The 23,927-nt window shown below is 47.8% G+C and overlaps 1 protein-coding gene across 1 annotated transcript in view; it reads left to right on the forward strand.

Moving 5' to 3' along the window:
* The window catches only part of BMP6 (bone morphogenetic protein 6), a gene marked incomplete at both ends in the record, with an annotated part of 92,650 nt that extends 69,261 nt beyond the window's left edge, over window positions 1-23,389 (forward strand). The window contains 5 exons of the mRNA XM_084260405.1: window positions 11,497-11,645; window positions 12,811-13,008; window positions 20,683-20,759; window positions 23,038-23,148; window positions 23,240-23,389. Of these exons, the coding sequence (XP_084116531.1) occupies window positions 11,497-11,645; window positions 12,811-13,008; window positions 20,683-20,759; window positions 23,038-23,148; window positions 23,240-23,389 (685 nt within the window). The remainder of the gene's footprint in view (window positions 1-11,496; window positions 11,646-12,810; window positions 13,009-20,682; window positions 20,760-23,037; window positions 23,149-23,239) is intronic.
* Window positions 23,390-23,927: the final 538 nt, after the last annotated feature.

Raw genomic sequence — 23,927 nt, forward strand, 5'->3', positions numbered from 1 at the left:
CCAGAGCTAGTGAGTATTTTGGGTCTTTCAGTTCCCTTCCATGGCTGCTGCTGGCAGCTGTGCCGAGGGGATCCCGCTGCTGGGACTGGGAATCGTAAAGCAGCTTCCTCTATGTCCAGACTGCCAGCAATTTGCCGTCCCTCCTGACATGGGCTAGGCGTGAACCGCTGACCCAGGGATGAGTGTCTGTAGTTCATTACTAACCTCTGACTCATCCAGTCCCTCAAGGCTCCCTTTTTGTTTCTTTTTCTTCTTTATTTATTTATTTTTACTGGTGGGAAGAGGGGTAGACGTTCGGCTAAAGAAGCTTGTGCTTCGGATGAGTCTCTGGGACAGGTCCCGTGGTCTGCACAGAGGTGGGCAAAACGTGGCTTGCAGATTCTTGCAGTTGATAAAAGGACGTGCCCTTTTCTGCCCCATTTTCCTTTCAGCTGAAAGGATTCTTTCATCTCCATGTAAAATATAGAAGCACATGTGGAAATGTGTGTGCCTGTGTATAAATAAATAATGCATATGTATTCCCTGTATGTATCCGTATATGAAAGTGTGTATGTATGTATAGTCCTCTATATAGAAAAATATGCAGATGTTAAAAGGCAGTTAAATTAAGATATTAGAAGCTGCTTACCACTCTTTTAGTGTTACGTTCAGCGGAAGTTTTGACTCCATAGGCTGCTACAGCTATAGATTCAAACATTCAAACGTGCTGGTGACCTGGGTGGAATTTGGCCTGTGCATGTTTTTGGAAAAAAAAAACAACCCTAAAAAGTTGTGCTTAGCTGTTTGCTAGTGTCTCTGCATGGAGCAGAAAAACACCTCAGATTTTTTCTGGTATGCCATAAGGAGCTGTATTCTTTGACTGGTTTTGGGGTTTGATCATCTTTTTCCTCACTTGCTTTTACCGGGGCGGGGGGCAAAGTACCCAAAGTGCTTTTTTCTTTCCCTCTGTCTTTTGTCTCAGTGGATTAATTCGAAACACAATGTTTTCTTTTCCTGTTGAGAACTCTAGAAGGTTAAATTACCAAAAAAACCCATCCCAAACCCACACTATTTTTTTTGAAGGAACTTGCTAAATATTTGTGAGGCTTCTGTTGCATTTTAGGAGACATCTTATGAGCCAGAAAATAACAGCTGCCTCTGACTAAAAAAAAAAAATCCTACAAAAATTTGTGTCACACTTCCTTTGGACTGATGGTTTGAATAACAGCCTGATATTTCCTGACATTTGATGACATTTTATTGCATAAGGAAGAGTCTGTACAAATCTTGAAGTCCGGCTCATGAACCAGCAGGTGAAATGGAAGGAACTGAAGTAGCACCTTTTTTCATCCTGTTCTGCTGACAAATAGTCCTTCTTGTCAGGAAAATTCGTCTCTGAAGGCCACAGAAAGTGCCTGCTCAGTCACCAGTGGCAGTCTCCAGAGGAAGTTCAGAGACACTGTGTTAATCTTGGCTCTTACAAGGTTAAGAGTTACCCGTGGGGATTATTGATAGCCAAAAAAATACTTTGGGGGGACAAATAATTCATAACAGAGCAGCTGGCATGTATGGATTTAAACTAGGGGGCTGCAAGAGAAAGGCAGTGTGCACCTCTTGGGGAAGAATTATAACCAAAAAGGAACTCTCCTGCTCCTCTCGGAGAAAGGAGTTTGGTAGGGCAGGAGATAAGAGAATGATTCAGTAAATAGAAATCTTCACCAGAGCTCACAGCCTAGAAATATTCTTTGGCTCCAATCAAGTGTAATGGAGTGGCTTAATTCAGTATTACTTAAGCAAAGAGAAAAAAAACCCCACAAACCTCATCTGGACAGTAAGAGCGTAAGCGTGTGACTCCAGCCCAGATGTGTGTGCTGCTGCGTGTAATCTCAAGGCACTGCTGGCCGTTCCCTCATGACTAAAACCAAAACCAAGCCTCAGGTTAAAATTTCTACCAGTTACTGAATTATCAAACCAATTTTTGCCTCTATGGACAAGGCTAAAAGCGAGAACAATATGGGCCCATTCAGCAGCGTCTCTTGGATGGTGGTGTATACAGAAGGAGCATGGGCAGTCGGGAGATCAGTGCTGATTGAAAGAGCATAAAACCTTTGGGGAGCAATTTGGCTCCCTCCTTGTTCAAGGCCATCAGGAGTATGAAAGCGATACTCGTGGAGGCTCCAGGCGGTGAAACGCACGTTGAGGACGCTGTGGTCTAAGTACATTCTCTCTTAAAAAAGAAAACATTTTAATACTGACTCACTTGTGTCAGTAATATTTTCATCTCCCCATTCCTTCCACCCTTTCGTAAGGTAAAAAAAATAGTGCCTAGAAACTAGGCTTTTGTTTTATAACCAAACCACAGTTAATGGCCACATTTTGTCATAACACAAACTGCTGGAGTTGTCAGTGGGACGCTGCGAAGAGATTAATGAAATTCTCAGGATAGGTCAAGCTTGTGGCCAGCTGTCAGCGGTATGCATTTCGGCTTGTGTGGAGAAGAGGCTTCACCAAACAAGGCTGATGTGACGTCTGGTGTGCTCTGAGGGGGATGACTCTGGTTTTTGAAATGGGCTGTGGGTTGGAGGGGTTGACCTTGGGAGAGGGAATGGGTGGTACATCTGTCAAATGCTCCTGCCCTTCAGCTTCTGACACCCCCCCACCCCTCCCCTGAATTTAAGAGTTTGTGCTGTTTGAAGGCTAGGGTGGGATTTTTAAATTTTTTTTTCTTTCCTTTGCTATGTGCAGAAAGCAGGAGGGAGATTTGCCAAAGCACCAGTTGAGGATGACAAGTGGTGTCAGCTTGCAGGTGCTTGTCCCACCTTGGCCATGTCTAAGGGGCTGGTTAGTTTCAGCATGCAGGAGCTGCATGGCCCTGACTTTCCTCCCTTTGGATGCACTGATGCACAACTAAGCCCTGCATGTGGGCTTGTTTCTAAGACATACTGCTGACTTTTGTGTAAGGACCAGTAAAACCCTCTGTGACTTCTGGTACCTCTTGGGAGTGGATTGCCGTGTAACCAAGACCTTCACAAGAGAAAGGAAAAAATGAGCTTGACCCTGTAAACAGATCATTAATTTCTTTTTCTTTCTTGAAACTTCCTTGCTCTCACCCGGAGAGCTGTCAGGTCAGGACTAGGGAAGGCAGTTTATGGTTGATCAAAGATGTTAGTCCTTGGTTTGGATCATCAGTGTGTTTTCAAGTGTAAATATCCTGCTAGTGCAGACCTCACAACACTCCCACACTGTCCAAACAACTGATCTATGAAAAACACAGTGGCCTGTGTTAGTGATCAAAGGAAGATATGTTACCTTAATGGTCAGAGTTTATTAAACAGTTTCGCTTGCACCCAGAATGAAATATGAGGACTTGATTTGCAGAAAGATCCCTCCTATACGATAAGACACGTGTGGACATCAGCCTGCCCGGCAGAGCGACTGCCTGGGGAGTACGAGGTTCGATTCCTTAAGGGTTAAGGTGATGGTTGGATTTTAGCTGCCAGTTACAGTGGTAATAGTCTACCCCTTTGCAACAGGATATTTATACAAATGCGATCCGAGCTTCTAATCTAAAGGGCAAATTGATCTGCCGGCAGTGTTTATAGCTTAGAAAATAAATAACTGTCCTCAACTTGGGTTTTGGAATGGGTTGTGTAACACAAATGACAAAAGCTAGCATCAATCTGTATCAAGTTGGGGTCAGATTTGTATACAGTGTGCATATATTTGTATATGATAGAGCTGTTTCCATGATGCTATAGAGAAGCATCTGTTCGCGTTTCAGTTCAACTCCCACTGTGGATATGCAACTTGTGGTATTTTAAGGTGGTTGGCTTTCAGTAGTTTAAAAGTCAGTTACTCTGGATAAAATTTACTGGTTCTGTATCCAGCTGTACAAAACCAAACAACAGCATACTGGTGCCCTATTTCTTTTCTTAAAGGACAAAGATAAATACTACCCCTTTGCACTCTCTGCATGCCTCAAACTGTGTTTAAACTCTGAGGTGTAGTGCTGGAGCTATCACTACAACCACAATACCCTGTAGTCTCATTAAATCAGAGGCAAGGAAGTGAGAAACATGTCTCTCACCCCTGTGACTCGGGATGATTTTTTTTTCTGTTTCTGTTGGTAAAATGTTCATTCCTCCAAGCTGTGAAGCTCAAGACCTTGAGCTGGATGTGAGGGGACACCCTTGCGCTTAAATGTCAGTGTTGGCTTTGTTGGGAATAGTCACAGACCTGTAGACTGATCTTCCTGTAGTCTTGGCATGGAGAGACCACATCCTCTACCTCTCGGCTCTGATCTTCCAGTTTCCACAGAATGGCCAGTCTTGGCCAGGTGCGGCCTTGAAACCAAAGTTTCACCCTGCTGCTCTTCCAGTGAGTCTGCAAGACTTAACCCCCCACCCCTGCAAACTTCTAATTCCAGAGGTGATGCTTGTAGTGATGCAGGACATCCTTTTTAGCACAGGCGAGCTTTCATCAGACAGAGCTGGTAAGTGAGCAGCAAAAAGCTGGGCTTACCTGCCTGTCCCTTCTGATGCGTTCCCATGTCTGGATGCGTCCAGGATGGCTCTTTTCTCCCTGTGCCAAATTGCAGGACCCCTCCATAGCATCCCAGCTTTTCTGTTTAGTGCTTTTTCCTCCCTGGCTGTCAATCCCTGCAAATTAGTGCCCAGTTGCTGGTCTTCTGTTTCACCCTGGAAGTAACTTCATTTGCTGGCTGACAGCTCTTGGTATTTCCTTCCTCTTTTCTGAGGAGCCCTTACAGGTCATGTGCATCTCTCCTTGTCCCCTGGCACACGGATGCTTTAGCTTCTTCAGGACAGTGAGACTCACCCTTCGTTTTGTAAGATGATGGATGCTGCCTTTGCTTCCTGTGGCAGCTCCTTGCAGGGGCTGGCATTCCCCTGCCAGAGGCTCTCTGTACAAGGGAGCGCTGATTGATTAGATTTTGCTTGGTGCTTTGAATTCCTTGGAGTTACGGTCCTTTGGACGTAGGAAGTTTTTAACGTGTTGCACCAGGCGAGCTCCGCATACAGCCCGTTCCAGAAGGAACAAGGGCTTTTAAATTCAAAGCAGTGCCTACATCTGCAGCAGGGTGGTGGATCTACAGGTTTGAAAAGGCTGTAGTTTCAAAGTTTTATCTACCTGGAGCTCTGATCTCTGAACTCTGTAGGACAGAGTCGGCTGTGCGTGCAGTTGTTAGCCTGTCGTTGCTGGTGAGAGCAAATAATCTCCCTAGCTTGCTATACGCAGGGTCATTTTTGCAGAAGGCTGATGTCAGTGTAAACTAAAGACTCTGGTCTTGAGGTATGCAGAGGAGGAGAGTATTTAGAAAGTGTGTTAATTAAAATGTAAATCCCACACACTTCTGTGCAAAATTCCCTTTTGAGAAACTGCTGCTAGGCAGTCTAGACTATTATGTCAACTTGTCTTTGAAGAAAAGTAAACAAAAAGGTTCAGCTGAGGAAAATTTCAGAGACTTATAGTAATTACTGCTTTGGTAAATGGCTGTTGATGCGTAACAATCCTTTAAACACCTGGGTAATGGTGAGCTTTGAAGTTGGGCCAAAAATGTTGTTCCAATATCTGTCATTAAAATAAGAGACCTTTAACTTGGTCATTTTGAAGGTGAGATTTCTGTTTGTTCTCACTGTCTCCCTGGTAAAACTTCTGCCTGGTTGGGGAAAGAAGGCCAGGGAGGGTGGGAAAGTAAAAAAAAAAAACCTAGTTCAACAGATGCTTCTTTAAATTTAGCTTTTTATAGCTTTGCAGCTTTTCCTGTAGCAAAGTTCCATGTTGTAATGTGTACCCAGAACAGAGAAATTATTTTAATGTGAACATTTCACTAAGTAGTAACTAAGATTAACCACTTGACCTGGTTACTAATTTGACTACATTCTAATCTAATTAGTGTTCAATTAAAGAGAATTAACACCCAGAGACATTTCATTGAAAGGTTTACACAGAGGTTTCAGTTAACAAAATATTTATCTTAGAGGGGGGAAAAGCACTGAAATTAAATGCAAGCTGTTTCTCCTATAAATGCCCTGAGTACATGGTTAGGATGCCAGCGTTAAGAATAGTAGCTATGCTTGATATTTATATCTGACAAACCAGCTCGCTCTCTGAGGACACTAAGGCAGCTAAATCCTGCCTTCTGAATTACACAGGCCATATTTCTCTGGTAAACTGTGTACTTTATTCTGTTTATTGCATCCACTTGTGATTGCTTTGTTGACCTTTGCTTCTCCATCTTCCTCCAGTCTTACGAAGGGTATGGAAACCCTCCCCTTTTATTCCTAGGACGTGAGACTGTACTTTAGGGTCCTGATCCACAACAAAGAGCTCTTGTTTCAAGTTAGGAATCTCTTGTATCTTCCCATTTAATGTCCTCTCTTGTCTCAGGGCAGTTGTTTCACCTCATTGCCTCTGCTTCTCCCGTTCCCATGCAGCAACCTGATTATGAAAAACATTAACTGAAGTCATCCAGATGGTTAAGCTCACTGAAAATAAAGATAAAACTGTTGGGCACAATAGTGACAATGATGTGACGATAGTGGCATGGAAACCCAGAGGCATGTTTAGGCAGAGAGGATGTTAAGAATCTGTCTGTTTTGACGATGAAACTTCTCTTCTGTGCACTGAATTTGAGTCTCCTGCTGTGCAGGTGCCAGAGGTCCTCTGATGTCCTTGCCATGTGGAGTTGCTTGGGCATGAAACCCCTGGACTGATTCTGCTTTCTTCAGACTGTGCGGAGAGCAAATTCTCTCTCTACTCAACAACACTGGCTCATGCATTTCTTCCAGCTTCTCTTTTTCTAGTTTTTCCCTTTCTTCATGCTCTCATCCTGTTTCGCTCTGGTCCAACCTTGCTTCTGTTGTTCTCACATGCTGAAGCCTTCAGATGTCCTTCCCTTCATGCGACTGTGCACACAGCCTTCTCTTGCAAGGCCACTGCCCGCCTCGCTGCACAGGATCAATGTCATCGCTTTTAATGACTAGAAATCCAATCCTCTGTTTCGTGCGAGTTCCCCAGTACATGATCCGTTTCTCACCTTCTCCTCCACTCCTCAGATTTTGTTGTAACGATGGGCTCACATCTGCTGGCGTGTAGCAGTCCTCAGCACGGTGTCTGCTTCCTTGGCATTGTTTTGACAGGGCGGTAAGGCAGAGCTAGCGGGGGTTCTCGTTGTGTGGGTGAGAAGCGTCTACTGGTGAGGATCAACTGTCTCTGCTAGGTGTAGGTGCCACTTTCAGATTATCTTTTTTATCTTTCCTTTCTCCAGCACTGCCCTTTGGCTTGCAGGAATCCCCTGCTCATCTGCTGTGTGTGCGCCAGCTTTTGGCAACAGGTACTGCTGCAGAGTGCGGACATGCTAAGCAAACATCAATGGCAAAACCAGTCCTGCCAAAATCATCTAACAGTCCAGCATCAGGGGCGGTAATAAGGCTATACAGCAGCTCTAACTCCCTCCTGTTGTGTAGCTGTGAACTCTGGGGTGAGACTGGAAGCATGAGATTTCTATCAGTGACTTCTGTCGCTGTGTTTGTTGGCAGCTGTGTTGCCACAAGTGGCAGCAGTAGCTGTAGCCCTCCGCGAGCCATCGATGCAGGAAGGATGCCAGTGGTTTCCCAACTGCTTGTAGAAGCAGAGGGATGCTGGATTCACAGAGATGTGGTGGCTATGGGAACTTCCTATTTCCTTTTCTCTGCAGATGTTTTCCTTTTATCCAGGATCTCTCCATCTGGCTTTGCATGTCCATGTGTCCCACACAACTGCAGCAAGTCCTTCACTACTCCCCACTTACTGAGATACACTTTCCCTTCCACCTGGAGCCAGCCTGGGAGATCTCCCAGTCTCTGTTCCAAGATCAGACATTGTATGGCTTTTTTGCTGGAGCAAGGACATCTCTTCTTGGCCATGTGGCTGTAAGGAAGAACAGATTCTCCTCAGATGATACATGTTATTTGGTTTGCCTGGGGGGAAAAGAGAGAAAAGCATGTTCCCTGCATACAAAGAGTACTGAGGATTTTGTTGCTAATCTCTGAATCTCTGTTGTGCCTGTGTGGACAGCAATTTCCAATTACTTATTGCTTGGTCATACTTGAAGTGATTTTCTTAAAGTAGGAAGGACATAAAACATTTGCATTCTGAAAAAAAAAAGGAGTGGTTAAAGACTCTCAGTTAAATAGTTAGGATTCTTTTTTATGTGAGTAAATTTTTCTTATTTTTTTCCCCAAATTTTGTCTTTGGACTGAATTTTTAAAAAAAATGTTCATGCCAAAACTAAAGCTAGTGAGAAATTGTATACAGTTTTCTGCAGCCTGGTGAGATTTGGGTGACAAACATGAATTGAAAACAGGCTTAAGCAGGAAATATTAGGATGTGCTAGCATTACTCCTATAACCTACAGTGCCTGTGGGATGAACCTTCAATGTTGGCTTCATCCAGCTGAACACCACAGAAGTCAGTTGAATAGCAGAGCTGGTTGGAAACCATTCCTGTATGGAAATCTCTTGCAGAGAATTAGCTGGATTGGAAAGCCCAGTTATTTGTTTTTCTGCATTTTTCAAAGGAATTATCATCTTCCCAAAATGTCATACTGAGATAAAGTGGAGCGTTATCATTTGTTAGAATCATACATTGGTCCAGCACTTTGCTTATTACATTTGTAGAGAACTCTAGGATGGGGGAGACTCACTAGAAGGAAAGTCTGTATTTTAAGTAATCCAGTAATGATAGAGGTTCAATCTAGGTGGAGAAAAAGTGTGATTTGGTAGAAAGAAGAATTGCATTTGGATGTGAAAAATCAGTTATGTAAATACACCCTAGGAAGTGACTGGGTCCTTTGTAGTTCAGCAGCATGAATCAAAGGATTATAGTGGATCACAAGGTGAACATGAGTTAACAGTGTGAGTTTTGTAAGTCAAATCATATTCTGCAATGTATAAGTGGTGTGGTTTTGCATGGCGGGGTTCTGATGGAGAAGGGGGGCTGTGGGGGTGGTTTCTGCAAGAAGCAGCCAGAAGCTTCCCCTAGGCCCGACAGAGCAAACACCAGAGCTGGGCTCAAGGACGGGCCCACCACTGACTAAGGCCAAGCCCATCAGCACCTCTGGAAAATCACAATCAGCCTCTTTTTGCCACCAGAGAAGGGAGTGAGACGATGTAAGAACCTGTGCAAGCACCAAGGCCAGTGAAGAATGGGGGGGAGGAGGTGCCTCAGGTGCCAGAGAGAAAGATGCCCCTGCAGCCCATGGAGAGGACCATGGTGGAGCAGGTGGAGACATAATGGAAGACACTATGAACCACATTCGAACAGGCTCCTGGCAGGACCTGCAGCCTGCGGAGAGAGGGATCTACACTGGAGCAGGTTTGCTGGGAGGCTTGTTACTCTGCGGGGAGGGTGGACACAAGGCTGGAGCAGTCTGCACCTGAGGGACTGCACCCCATAGAAGTGACCCATGCTGGGGCAGCTGGTGAAGAGCTGAAGTCCTGTGGGAAAGGACTCAATGTTGGAGAAGTTCATAGAGAACTGTCTGTCATGGACGGGATCCCAAACTGGAGCAGGGGAAGAGTGTGAGGAATGCACCACCTGCCCCACACCTAAGAAGGAAAACAGCTTGTGGGGAACTGACTGAAACCTTCATCCCCATCTCCCCCTGTGACACCTGAGGGGGAAGAAGGGAGTGAAATCATGACTCAAGTTCACTCTACTAGATGATGCCATGTGGTCCTTTCAGGCTTTACAGCTCTCTGATGTCCAAGTGTCTTCCCAAAGGCAATGGGAAGACAAGCCCTGAGCATCTCTTCATATTTTTGTAGACCTAACTAATGCTGCTGGCGTTGAGTGTTCATGAGGGTTTTGCTCTTCAAGAGTTCTCAGTGACTCTGCAGCCAGACATGTTTGGTTTGAGGGGGACGTAAGACCAACGCTACGCTAGGCTGGAGGTTCCAGTGGGGCATGGTCTGGTGTGGGCGAGTCCTGGGGAGAGTATGGCACTTGGGAGGAGGCAAGGTGGGACAAAAAGTAACTGGGGTGAGGGTGAAGGTCAGGACAGGTGCTGGGGAAAAAAACCTTTTCAGATGTAGTCCATTTGAAGCGTTGGAGAAGACCAGTGTGTGTAAGTCCTGTTCAGAGATGGGAATGATCTTGCAGTTCTCTCTGAAACCTGGTGAGGGGAAGAGTGGTCTCAGCTGCCGCGTCTGTTTGCGGTCTCCTTTAAGCAACACTTCAGTTTATATACCCTGCCTGGGAAACCCCGAATCTTTCAACCTTAAGGCTTCCAAAACATGTAGCAGCTGGCTAGCTCCAGCCACTCGCTGCTGTTGGAGATGAAGGTCAGGGTTGTTCCTGAACCCTCTTCCCGTGGAAGGAGCGGTGGCAAAGGCTCCTGTGGGAAAGGCTGCTGAGTCAACCACAGAGCATGCGGCTACCAGCGAGGCGGGGGAAAGCCTCCCCACTGTAAAAATAGCCACACTAGGAGCCCTAATATACTTAAGTGCTTATTTTTCCATATGTGATCTCATGCAAACCAAGCTGCTGGGCAGTATGACATAGCAGTTGGCCAAAAATAAAATGTAACTCAATTAGAATATTTTTTCTGAAGTTAACCTTTGATGGGTGGAAGGGACAGGTACCCTAGTTTCTCATTTCAATTAAGTTATTGTTAGAAAAATAGATCAAGGTGGGAAAGACATTTGAAGATGGGATTGACACCCGGTGTCCATGTTTGTGGTGATGGCCACAGATTAAGGATATGAATTGCAGTCCTCTTACACAGGAAAATCATGCCTATTATACAGTGAGAAAATGTACGTGGGATTTCTCTGGGTGCTTCTCCAGCTGATTTCATTGAACTGAGTTTTGGTTAGCATTTGATGCTGCCAAAATAGTATAGACTTGATAGGGTTTGAAGCTGAAGCCCATGAAGGAGACTGAATACCAACAGCCTTGGAAGAAGGCACTCTTAATCCCTGTCGATATGCCTCAGAAAAATGTCTTTAGAGGCCTTTAAAGGTTCATTTTCCTTCACTGTTTGATATTTGGCCTCTTAGGTGATTTCTTTAATATTTTAATTTTATTTTTGGTCAATTGTAGTAGATCTGTGTTGTGGAAAGTGGGCTGAAACGAAGAAACCTCTCTGACAAAAGCCATCAAATCCCTGGAAGTGCTGGTAGTTTGACCACTGTCCTGCCATTGCATGCTTCAGGAAGCAGACTGTCTTACAAATGCCTTGCTGGTGGAGAAACACACAGACCTAAGAACTAGGATTGCTTTCTTGTAACCTCAAAACCAGCAAAAAACCTTTGTAATCCTGACTTTCACGTGCAGAAGTATGTGCATCTCATGGCAAAACTGGGTAAAACCAGTCAGATTTGGGGAGATTATTGTTTTTTTTGTATTTTCTAACATCACTTCTGCTTATTTCAGGTTTTCTTGTTTCTGTAACAGTGAAAGCCAGGGCAGAAAATCCCAGACATCATAATCTTGTCCTTTGCTTCTCCTCTGCAGGGCCTCTGACCTGTTTCTGCTGGACACACGGGTGGTGTGGGCCTCGGAGGAGGGCTGGCTGGAGTTTGACGTCACTGCCACCAGTAACATGTGGGTGATGAACCCTCAGCACAACATGGGATTGCAGCTGAGCGTGATGACCCAGGATGGTAGGTTACAGGCCAGTTAATGCCTTGTGATCCTTTCGGATGCTGTCTAGATGTGGTGGTAACAGAGTCCAGCTGTGATATGGGGAGAGAGCGCCCTGCCTTCTTAGGCAGCTGTAGCCAACATCTTGAGCAAAGCTCTTTGAGGGCTGTCAGCTTCTTGGCTGTCCCATGACAGATGTGTCTTTCCCCATGAGTGAGGTCAGGTGCCTCTGAACAGTGCCAGGATGAGGAGGTAGAGACAGGCAGTGGTGGGGTCCTCGTTCCTGAGTTGGAGATGGAAGGGGCCATGGAGCTGGGATCCCGGGGTGGGGAGGGGAAATTTAGGGGTGAGAGGAAGAGAAGAGGGCAGGTATATGAGTGTGGGATTATGGCAGCCCTACTATCTCCTGTTACTGCTCTGATTTCATCAAACCTGGGGTGGGAGCCCTTGGATGGAAAAGTAATGTGGTCACTGCATGGAGGTGGTCTCTCAGGGGACAGCTGCAATGATAGCATTTCACAGCACACAAAAACTTCAAAACGTGGAAAAGGAGAGAAATGACTGCAAAGAAGCATGAAATTGAGTGTTGGAAGATAAGTGGTGGAGAAGGAGAGGACCTAGATAAGCAGATGATGACCAAAAAGATGACATCTTTCCTCTATGGGAACAGATTTCTAGCCATGTTTTCTTTGTATCACTTCATGCTGGGGTTGGGTACACCTGTGAGGTCAAGTGAGGCTAGAGGGGCTGTTCACTGTTCTCTCTGAGAAAATGTTAGTGCCAGCCTCTCCCTCCCCAAATGGGCTGAGCCCATCCTTCTCCTCCTGACAAAAGCACCCCATTTCTTTGCCTTCTGCTTTCCCTGGAGGTCTGCTAATCCCTAATCTCTGCTCTAATTTTGTCACATGTCTGGGCTTTGTAGTTTATATATCTATTTTCAATGTCCAAACTGGAGCAGAGATGCCATAGGGATAGCAAAGAGCCAGGTGCTGCAGTGGAGCCTCTTGTCCAGGATGGATGGAGCGGTGTCGTAAAAATGTCCGTGGGTGGCAGGAGCTGGAGTGTGTAGTGAGAAGAGTGTGAGCAGGAAGAGAGGAAACGCTGCTCATGTGGAAGCCGTGATTCTGGAAGGTGCAATCCAGCAGCACTGCTTCTCTAACGCTCATTTTCCCATTTGATTTGGAGGTTTCAGCATAAACCCTAGAGAGGCGGGCCTTGTAGGCCGAGACGGCCCTTACGACAAGCAGCCCTTCATGGTGGCCTTCTTCAAAGTGAGTGAAGTTCACGTTCGGACCACGAGGTCAGCGGCAAGCAGGCGCAGGCAGCAGAGCCGGAACCGCTCCACCCAGGCTCAGGATGTTTCCAGGGTGTCTAGTGTCACAGGTAATCACCCGGCACCCGTTTTGTCTGTAAGCTAAACGGTGACTTCTTGCAGTGTTTCGGTTTGCTTTGGAGTGCAAAAGCGAGAAGGGGGATGTGAGGTGGGACGCTTTTCCTTGGGGGAACAGGTTATACCTGCAAGGGGATGTGAGAGGGAGTCTCTGGTAGTGAGAATTGTTACGGGAGTCCTCTTGAATCCCCAGGGTGGAGTCCAGATCCCCATGTGAAGTTAGCATTGAATTTGGGGGGCGTTGGGCATTTAACTTCAAATGTTGTGCTTGTAGGTGCTTGCTAGACAGCATTTGCCTGGAATTACACCACACAAAATGCAATATTTAAAAGATACCATCTTTGCCTGTGCTGAGATTTATGGTATCACGGTATTACGTGCATTCCCAGTGGAGTCCTCTTTCGTCTTTCTGTGGGGAAACCCCGCTAGAACAGCGTGAGACCCTTTGGGTTCACTTTGTTCTGCTTTTCCTTACAAGGACAGCAGTGTCTGCACAGGCAGGGAAAAATGCTTGCCTTTTTGCTGCAGGAAAGGTGCCCATTCCAGGTGTTGTGCAGCCTTGTGAAGGCTGCTGTGGGCTGGCAGGACAAGAGGATAACTCTGAAATTTTGAAAAAAAAATTAAAAGTGCCCCATCTTCTAAGTCTTGTCTCTTTTCCAGCCACTCTGCTCTGCATCACAGTGCTACAGGTCCTTTGTTCATTGAGTACCTTCTCTCCTCTCCAACGTTTTTGCCTGTTCCAAGTTACTTGATTAATTTGCTTATGCTGCCCCCTTCATTTCCAGTAGGATCCCTGCTTTTCCCCGCATCTAGAAATGACTCTACCCCAAGGAAGAGTGGCCACTGTATTTTGTTAGTCTGTGTCCAGACACAGCATGGGGAGATGAGCCAGCACTGCCAAAACTTTGCCATTGTGAATCTGTAGGCTGTCCGCTGCCCTTGCATGTTCAGGTCCTGGATGAGCCACACTGCACTGGAGGTGGCCCCATGCTGGCCGCCTGCAAGGCCCCAGAGCCAGGGTGGTGGCCCCTCCAGGGCTGGAGGGCAGGCTTTGGGCATGGCTGCACATCAAAACAGCCCTCTTGCTCCAACCCAGTGTGGTGATGGACTTGTTCTTTGGGCTAGTGCCTGCCAGCAGCAGCTGGCCACTAGCGGCTGTTGCATATCGTCATGGGGCATGCCGCAGGGTGCCAGGGGGTTCCTGTGCCGTGCAAGTGCTGGACTCCATTGGGTGCAAAATTTTCCTTCATGGATTTTAAGGGCGGGAGGAACGACTCGGTCCTGCAGCCTGACCTCCCCAGTGGAGGCCAGCCAGTGCCAGCATGGCATTGACGGAGGAGTTACCATCTATTTCGCCATGAGAGCCCCCTGCCAGCCCCACAGGTGGAACCATCTGTCTGTTCCAGCTGCTGGGACCTGCTTCAGTCCCAGACTTCCTTGGAGGCCTCCAAGCTGCAGCTCTAAAGGTCGGCATCACAGCTGCTCCTTGATTTTCTTTCCCCTATGATGGACATGCCAAGGGCATAGGTGCTTGTTTCGCCTCCTGGGCATTACAACTTTTGTGCAGGCAGTATGCAGTTCTCCCACTCAGCTGCTGTGCTCCCTTCATCACAAGAGATGACTTTTAATGCATTCACAACACTTTGGGAAAGTTACTTGCTGTGTTGCTGTTTGTGGTGCTCATAGTGGAGTCAGGGTAGGCTCCAACTTTCTCTTCCCAGATCCACAAGCTTCACGGTGCTAAAAACAAGTTTTTCTCTACTGTTAAATCAGGCAATGTGACTCAAAGCTCCAGAGGGAGCAGATATATTGGGCAGAAAGGGCCATTTTTACATTGCTGCTTTCTTAACTACACCACACATCAGGTCACAAAATTACAAAATGACAAAAAAGGAAAAAATAGCTGATCATTCTGTGGTCTGAAGAGCTTTTTTTGAGCTCTCCTAGCTCAAAGCCAGCTTTAATTTGAAACCTGGAATTTGGCAGTTCAGTAGTCAACACAGTATAGTTGAACCTCTGTGGATTTAAGGTGGGGGAAAGGAGGGGAGTTTAAAGTTGAAATGTACGTTTGGTGGTTTCTGTGTTTAGAAAAGAGAGACTGCATCAGCTTATTTTCCTTTCTAAGTGTGACACTCTCAGACTCTGCTCTCCTTAAGGAGTGGTTGATTTAATAGCCCAAGAGGCACCAATGACTGATATGCATTTTTTAGTGTTAAAAAGGTCACAGGGATTTTTTTTTTCTTTTTTATTTGGGTGGGTTTCTACATCCATGCCCCAAGGAGGCATGGTGAGGTGGTGAAGTGTCTGCTCCAGGATGAAGCCGGAGGCAAGCCTGGGGATTAACCTGAAGGCTGCCTTGCTCTTCTGAGCATGCCCTGATGCATCTGGACCCAGGACAAATGCAGAACTGGGACGCTGTAGTCCTTTCCTGTGCATCTCCCTGCCTGCACATCCTCCTCTCTTGCTGTATCGTGCGTCCTGTCAGATTTTTGTCTGTGCTCTTCCTGACCCAGGGTTGCTGCTGCCTGTCAGGGCTTGAGGGCAGTTTCTGTCCTGGGGGGTAAGGCAGCTGGCAGGTGTTGGTGGGGTTTTGCAGACTGAACCTTCCTTTCTCTGTGTCAGTTATCCTGTGTTAGTGTTTTCTTTCTTCAGTACAAAAATGAAGCTCTCTCCCCAAAAGATGCTGGGAGTCGGGCTGGGGCAGTATGTTTAAGAAAAGCCCCCTTTACCATCTAAATGTGTGACGTGGTTTAGCCCCAGCTGGCAGCTGAGCACCACACAGCTGCTTGCTCACCTTCTCCCCTGCATTCTAACTCCCAAACGCAGCACTACGCTAGCTGCTAGAGGGAAAATTAACTGTACTCTGGCTGAACCCAGGGCTTTATGGAAAGCTTTTCAAGCCCTGCAGCTCGGGACATATGAAGTGTGCTGCTGGGCTGGTACTGGATCTGCTGAGCTCGGGGGCTACATGAAGGCAGGCTGGGGACCTTGGGACCTTGCTTTGTGCCCTGTGATGTACAGTTGTTGTCTTGCAGTCAGTACCAAGTGCTCAGATGCTAATGTCGTGGCATAAGGATCTCAAGGGTCTGTATTTTTTCTCCAGGAATGCTCGTTTCCCTGTATTATAAACACGTAATTATGACTGGCTTATATAAAGCAGAACTGAGCAACCCCCCACAGTTATAAACTGCTTTGGCATAGAGTCCTGTGTCAGTGCATTCCTGGAGCCAAGCTCTGTCCTTCTGCAGAAGGAGGGTGAACAGGAAGAAAAGGAAGTATTTTGGTCTGTTGAGGCAGAAAATCATAGGCCAGCCCTGGCCCAGGACATGGAGGCGCAAGGTGGGTGGGAGGAGTGTTGAGGTGTTTCTCTGCTGTTGTCTGCAAGCTCTGGAGACCCTTGCTCAGCCGTGTCTTGTGGCAGGCTTAGCTTGTGCTCTCAGATTCTGCGCTGACCCTCTAGTTACCCCAAAGAGATGGGGAGTCCCTTTGATGAACCAGACAGTGACCCTCAAGCCTAAGGCCTTCGTTGCCATGCAGCCAGCTCCAACAGGAGTTACGGTTCCTGTGCAGTGGCGATAAGCCGCCTCCTCTGCGAGTCAGCCTTCAGGCACATCCCTTTCCACCAGCCCCTCCTGATGGGTAGAGTTGCATTTAAATGTCTGACTTGGGGCTGCTCTTGCTGTTCTGAGTGAAAGTCATGGAACACCCTTTTTTGGGTCCTTCTCTTTAGCCACCCCAGGGCCCCCAGGCCCTCCAAACGGAGGGGCCCTCCGAGCGGCCTTTCCTCCCAGCAGCCGTGCACGGCACCAGGCTGATCTCCCCGCGCGTGTGGGAACTAAACACCGCAAAGGGCAGCACGCACAAACACTGAAGGCAAATGAGGCCAAAGGCTTTCGTGGTGGCAGGGGTCTTGTTAATAAACATCCTTATCTCCCAGCCAATCTTCTCGTCAGTGGAGCGCTCGGATGCAGACTGGGGCGGTGTGGCTGGCGGTCCTGTATGTGCCTTCTTCACACGCGGGTCCACGTCAGCCCCACATCTCCCGTTCTCCCCACCCAAGCAGAGCGCTTTCATGTGAAGTGGCTGTTATTTAACTGCGTGATCAGTTTACACCAGCTTTATCCGGACAAATCACCAAAGTCAAACACCAAGAAGAAGGGGCTGGCCTTGGAGACCTCTGTCAAAGCTATTTTGGACCAGAGAAGCAATTAATTACCGTGTGGAATTTGGTAAGCTGGCACCTTGGGAGCTGCAAGGGTGTTCTCAGATGGATCGACCTCAGTAAATATTTATATATTCTTTGCCAGCACTTAACGTGGGAGAGGTGGTAGGAAATCTAAGGTGGGCGCGTAAGTATCTGAAGGAGGAAGACCATTGGGGTCAGGCTACTTTCTCTCCCCTTTCAGGAGCACAAATGCCAGTGTCCAACCTTAAGAGAAACATCTGTGCTACCAGAAAGTCAGGCTTGGGTTCTGGTAAAGGCAGACAACGTTCACCACGAACAAGTCACAAAGAGACAAGCCGTCTTAACTGTGCTGCCCTGAAGATATTTTTAAGCGAAGAACTCGGGGTTTGGGTTTTTCGGAAAAAATCTCTCTGGTTTAGACCAAATAGTTTGCTGTGTGATCAAACACAGTGCCTTGTAAATGCCAGGCTGGTGTTTCTGAATTGGTACATTCAGGGGGAAAGAAGAGATGACTTTGCTAAACCCACGGTGAGCCCATAGGAGCTCCCTAAAATCACAGCGTGTTTGAAGGTGGCTGACAAGCAATCCCTGTGAATTGTGCCATGGCAGCTGAACATGGCCCTGCTGCAGGCTGCCTCCTCTTGGCCCTCTGGGCTGCCAGTGAGGGGACTTGTACCCTGTTGCCTCTCTGATGTGTTGGGTCTTGTGTTGCAACCCACCTCAAACAGCAACTTGGGCTCAAATGGTTGAGCACGCACAGGTGGGGTAGCTGATACTGCTTTCCAGGCTTTGGAGAAAAGGTGCTGTGGAGGCCAGCTTCTGTAGCTCAGCAAGCTTTACCTCACTGCCAAAAACCCTTTACTGTGTGGATTTCCCCTTTTTTGGGCCTACAGTTGGATGTACGTGCCTCTAAGGCATATACTGAGTCCCAAATTGTAGGGAACAGGTCGTTACTGTGCGCATCTGTGGCGCGGTTTCTTCACTGAATCCAAAAGCCACTACTGAGGGTTGATTAAAGGTTTGTAACATCCCTAAAGTTGGGCTAAAGTGGATTCCATAAAGCAGACGTGGTAGGCAGACATGTAACAAGAAGGGAGGGTGGAGGAGGAGCTCATTTTTTCTTTTTCCCTTCTTTTTTGGTTACGGACTTTTTTCCCCATTCCTGTTTCTTCTGCCTCCCTTGCCTTCTCCTCTTTCCCATAGCTGAATCGGGTAAGTTGTAGCAGGATTTGGAGCCCAGCATAGTTCTGTGCCCTTGGTGGTGAATAGATAACTCCACAGCAGCTCCCTGTCAAAGGCAGATGGTTTCCCCTAAGCAAACAGCATACTTCCCATTGAAGAGCAACGAGGTCATTTTTTCAGGTACTTCAAGCCTTTGGCTACTAAAAGGATCTTCTGCTTGTTTTTTCCCCTTGTTATGACCAGATTATTTAGAAGCATTGCGTGCTAGAAATTTGCTGCTGGGCCGAGCCATGGACTGAAAAGCTTCATCTGAAAACACCCACCAAACCCTGGTTTCTACGGGCCACGTCTGGCTGGGAGATGGAAAGCTCGGAAAGGGAAACTCGCTCCCATCCCTGCTACCGAGCGCTCCTGAAAGAGCGAATGTTTATGCTGCAGCGGGCTGCTAACCAGCTCTGCTCACCTGATTAAATCCCTGATTGAAGCGAAGCTATTGAAAGTCTGAAATGCAATCCATAAAGTTTTGAAACCCAAACTGCTTCTAAAAACAACTCCCTAATCTTTGGTGGTTTGGAGGCTAGATTTGAGGTGTAGGGTTTTTTTCAGCCCTCAGTGTTAACTGTACCCAGCTGTAATGCTGTGCTGCCCTTAATGTCCGTTGGATGTGCTTTTAGTATTATAGTTTTTCTTTTGAATAAATATTTGCATTTGTAGTTCCCAAACTTGGGGAGGGGGGTGGGGGGAGTGGGTGCATGTGGGATGTGGTGTTGAAGGGAAGAAAAAGAAAGGCCTATTCAGAGCCAAGGAACGAGTCACTAAAAATATTTTTCTATCCCAGCTGGCGCATTTGGGGAAAGCTGCGCTGGGAGGGAGGGTGCCCTTTCAAGCCACGTTAAGGACATGGGGGTGGCAGAGGGGGAGAGAGGGAGCTGGTTAGCCGAAAGGCCCATGGCAGCGGGAGGCGGGCGTGTCAGCATGTGGCATCTGCCTGCTGACGGAAGCGCCTCTACTAGCAAATGAGGCGTGCAGGAGGAGAGGAGCCCGTGTGGGGTGAGGCACCCGAGGAGAACACGGCTCTGGGTCCAGCTGGGGGACGAGCACACACATTTCACTGTGTGCCTGGGGACTTGGGCTCCTGTGGTGCTCAGCCGAATGTGCCACCATCCCTTCCGCTTGTGTTTGCCGTCAGGCGCGAAGCAGGGGTTGGTGCCGCGGCCGGTGGCCACGCCGCCCCGCTGCGAGGGTGGTTTCTGTGGCTGCCGTGCTGAGGTCCGGCAGCCGCCCGCGGCACGAAGGGATCGGCCACCGCCCGCCGAGGCTGGGTTTGTGCAGCCACCCAGGGGTGAAAGGCCCCTCTGTCGCAGCTCAGCTCCTCTGCCCGCTGCGGTTCCAGGTGTTCACACGCGGAACTGCCTCGCTTTCCAAATATAAATGGGAAATTCCACTCGCTGTCAAAAGCTGCATTTTGTAGGGCCATCGGGAGCAGTTCCTGTGTGACTGAAACATCCCCGTACGCTGCACCATGGCAAGGGGAGAGGTCTCTGGTCAGGGCTTTGCACCCTGTGCTCTGGCTCGTCTGTGCTGTATTGACACTAAGGACCAAGTCCGTGTTGAGAGCATGTCAAATCCTGTGTCATCTGCGGATAAGCAGGTTATGGGAAGAGTAAACTTGTTTGTCAGAGCATGGCTTGTGAAGGTCCAAGCTGGGTGGGTGGTGTGTGGAGCCGTATATGATGTCCGGAGCAGGCTGGGGGTAAGATGCAGAGAGGGACAGGGACATGGCTTTGCTGCCTATGGCACTTCTTAGCTGTTTAAGGACTTCTGCTAACCGGTGCAGGGGCACGGGGTGCTGATTAACCTTCCTGGGGTTGTAATTTTCTTGGTAAGTGTATTTTGAGCTTACCACCTGGGGTGGCACACGTTGGAAAACAGCCCAGGAAGTGGGGTGAGTTTGAGCACCCAGCAGGGATGTGGCCTGTGCTGTGCTGGAGGTTTATTTTTAAGAAATCATTTTACTGGAGGTGTTTTATGAGCTCTGCTTGTCAAGTTATTAAAGGCAGCTGAAGGAATTATAACCAGGTTGCTGTTACTTGGGTGCCTCCAGTCCCACAGGCATCTTAAAAGCTTCAGCCCTGCTTTGGATGTCCCTTAACACCCTTCTCCTTTTGGCTGCTGAGGGAGCTCGCCGTTCCTCGCTGCTGAGCCTGCAGCGTGCGCACATCTGGCCAGCTGTGCCCTCCAGCGATGCTCTGCCTGTTTTACTTCTTAAATTCCTGTTTTGTTCTTTTTCTTTTAACAGATTACAACAGCAGCGACTTAAAAACGGCGTGCAGAAAGCATGAGCTTTACGTTAGCTTCCAAGACTTGGGTTGGCAGGTGTGTGATGTTTCTCTCTGGGTAAACTAGACGTTTTGTTATGAAATGTTATCTAAACAGTGTCACGGTAATTCCACTCGGGGCTGCCATTATGCTTTAAAATGTCCCTTGTGCCTCCCCGCTAAAACCAGTCACAGGGAAGGGCAAATAAATATTGATAGTTGTGACATTTGATAAGATCCAGAGGAAGCTTGATCCTTTATGAGATGCAAGTATGCAGTCATTCTCTGTCGCTCGTGGGAGTCACGCTACGGGCAAGGGCTCTCATCTGTGTACCTCCTGTGATAAAGGGGGGGGCGGCTAGGAAGTGATGTTAAGCACTGATTTTAACAAAACCTAGTTTTTCCTAGTGATCAGCCTAATTTCTAATCTTGGCCATTGTGCTGAAGTGCTCCAGCCCTGCCCCACAGCTAGCAGGGGCTGCGGTAGGTAGAGCGAAGCCTGGGTTTAGTTGCAACACCATGAGGCCAGACAGTTGTTTAGAGTAAGCTATTTAGGGCCAGGCCACAGCGTTATCAAACATCACAGTTCAAAGAGTGCCCTCATTTTTCTCTTTTTAAACTTTTAAATTATTTTATTATTATTATTTAATTCAGCACTTGGTGATGGAGGTCCCGCTTCTGTCAGCCAGTGTTTTTACCAGACTGTAATTCAGGATGCCAGGGCTGCCCCCGCTGCTTCTCCAGTACCCTACACATGAAAGCCTTCTCCCAGCCAAACGGGCAGCAGCATTTTTTGTAGCTTATGTCAGCTCCATCCCACTGGCTGCAGCCATGGCTGGGTGCTGGCTCCAGGCCCCGCTACCTATTAGTGGCTTTTCCGTTCACTTGCACGCAGACTTTCCACCTCTGCCACAGTTCGCTTGCCCAGCTTCCAGGCAGGGAGCAGATTCCAATTGTGATGTTCACGGTCTCAAAGGTGCTGCCTTCGCCTTTCTAGTTGCAGACTTGGGTGGAGAGGTGAGCTGCTGCCAAAGGAAGGCCACAGGCCCACGGGGCTCTTTCTGCAGGAGTTGGAATCCGGCTCGACTTGTCACAGGGAGACGATAGAGGCAGGGGAGCAGCCCCCTGCACTTGTTGGGCACTGCTGTCTCCCTCAGAACATCCATCTTTGTTTTTTTTTTCTAGCATTAATTTTATTAGCAGTAGAGCACTTCCCTTAATCTTATACCACATTTAACCACACATTTAATTACACCGTCTGTACCAGCTTCTGTAGCAGGAGAGGGACTGTCTTAGGAGAAGTAAGTGGCTTGGTTTACCAGGAACAAATTATGGGTGAGCTAGTACAGTAAAATGAAGGGGTGGTTTTGCTACGCTCAGGTATCCTCATGTTAGCCATCAAACAGCAAGCTTGGCTGGCAGAGCTGCAGCAGCAGCAGCCACCTTTGCTTGCTCAGGCCTGCTATAGCAGTAGTCTAGTGAACACAGGCAGTATTTGCCAGGTGAAGGGGAAAGCCTCCGAGAATTATGCGCCTGTGAAGCATATGAGTGCATCCTCTTGCAGGGTGACCTCCAGGGTCTGATGCTGAAGGAGGAGAAAGGTCTCCCACTAGTTGGTGAGGCTTTTAATTTACCGTTGGCTCTTCTGTGTCAGCAGCAGAGGCTGTGATAGTTGTTACTGTGGTGAAGAGTCACTTTCTCCCATTGCATGGAGGCTCTCTGTCCTGCTCCTCCTTTAGGAGTCTGGTGGAGGTAGAGATGCTGGTAGGCAGCTAGAACTTCCCACAGTGGCCTTAGCAGACCAGCATCCCCATATAAGGGTGTATAAGGTAGAGTGGCTGTGAGGCACCACACCAGTGTTTTATATTCCTGTTCTGGAGCTCCCTGGCTGAATTGTGTGTATGTATGTGTACCCACATATATGCTTTTCTTGGGGAGGAGGGGGGCAGGGTGGGAAAGAAGGGATGCCACAGGCACAAGCTGAGCCTGTGCTTCAGCCTAGGAAAGGCAGTTCAGCCAGAGGTTCTAACCTGTAGGAAAAGTTGGACCGTCAAAGCATCCAACCCTCCAATCCCCACAAGGCAACCCAGCAAGAGTGTTAGGAATAAAACCGCTTTTAGTTCGTGGCAGTGAAGCTGTTCTTTGGACTTTACAATCAGCATGTCCATGGAAAAGTCATGGCTCACAAGAAAACCCCACAGCTTCACTGAAAACACATTTTTCACCCTCAAGAAAAAGTTAGTGGAAAATTTTCAGCTGCTCTTAATTGCCTGCAGTTGTCTGTAGAAGTTGGCAACTTCTTAATTTGAAGCACGTTCTGTTTGTTTCCTAAAAAGGACTGGATAATCGCTCCAAAGGGCTACGCAGCCAACTACTGTGACGGGGAGTGCTCGTTCCCACTCAACGCCCACATGAACGCAACCAATCATGCCATCGTGCAGACCCTGGTAAGGCTCCGGGAGGGCTCCAGGCCAAAGCAAAAGGTGAAGGTGTGAGCAAGTTCCTATTGTCTCAGTCGTGTTTTCTCTTTGGCGACAGGTTCATCTAATGAATCCTGATTACGTTCCCAAACCATGCTGTGCACCTACCAAACTAAATGCCATATCCGTGCTTTATTTCGATGATAACTCCAACGTAATCTTGAAGAAATACAGGAATATGGTAGTAAGAGCTTGTGGATGTCACTGACAAACAGTCTTCACATGGACTCTGTGATTCTACCACGAACGTCCATACTACCTTCTTACTGCCTTCCATGCTTTCATGAACTCTACCTTGGAGGAAAAAAACCCGACCAAACCACACAGTTGGTGACCCACCTTTCAGAACCCCGTGTATGTGCCTTGTGGGAGTAAGGGGTGTGGGGACGTGGGCTGGGGCGCGAGCAAATCGCTGGACCTCTTAGAGCCTGGCCCTACGCTGCGGAGCCAGGGTGCACAGAGCAGGAACATGCCAACCCCCGCCTTAATTGCCTGGAATGGTCTTAGTCTCACAGAGCAGCTTGGCTGTAGTCCTTGCTTGGTGCTGTGCTGCAGCTTTACCAGATGGGTACCCAACACCCAAAGTAAGTGAGGTAGTTTTTCTTTGCCGGGGGGGAAGAAGTGGGTGGAAGATGAAGGGAGAGAGGGGGAAGCCAAAGAAAGTGGTGTTAGTACTTCAGACTTTTAAGCATGTGTCTTGTACATGATAATGTAAAATTCCTAAGGTTAGGAATTGCCTTTCTCTT

Source organism: Gallinula chloropus (assembly GCF_964237585.1).
Source record: "Gallinula chloropus genome assembly, chromosome: 2".
In the NCBI taxonomy this organism is placed as follows: Eukaryota; Metazoa; Chordata; class Aves; order Gruiformes; family Rallidae; genus Gallinula; species Gallinula chloropus.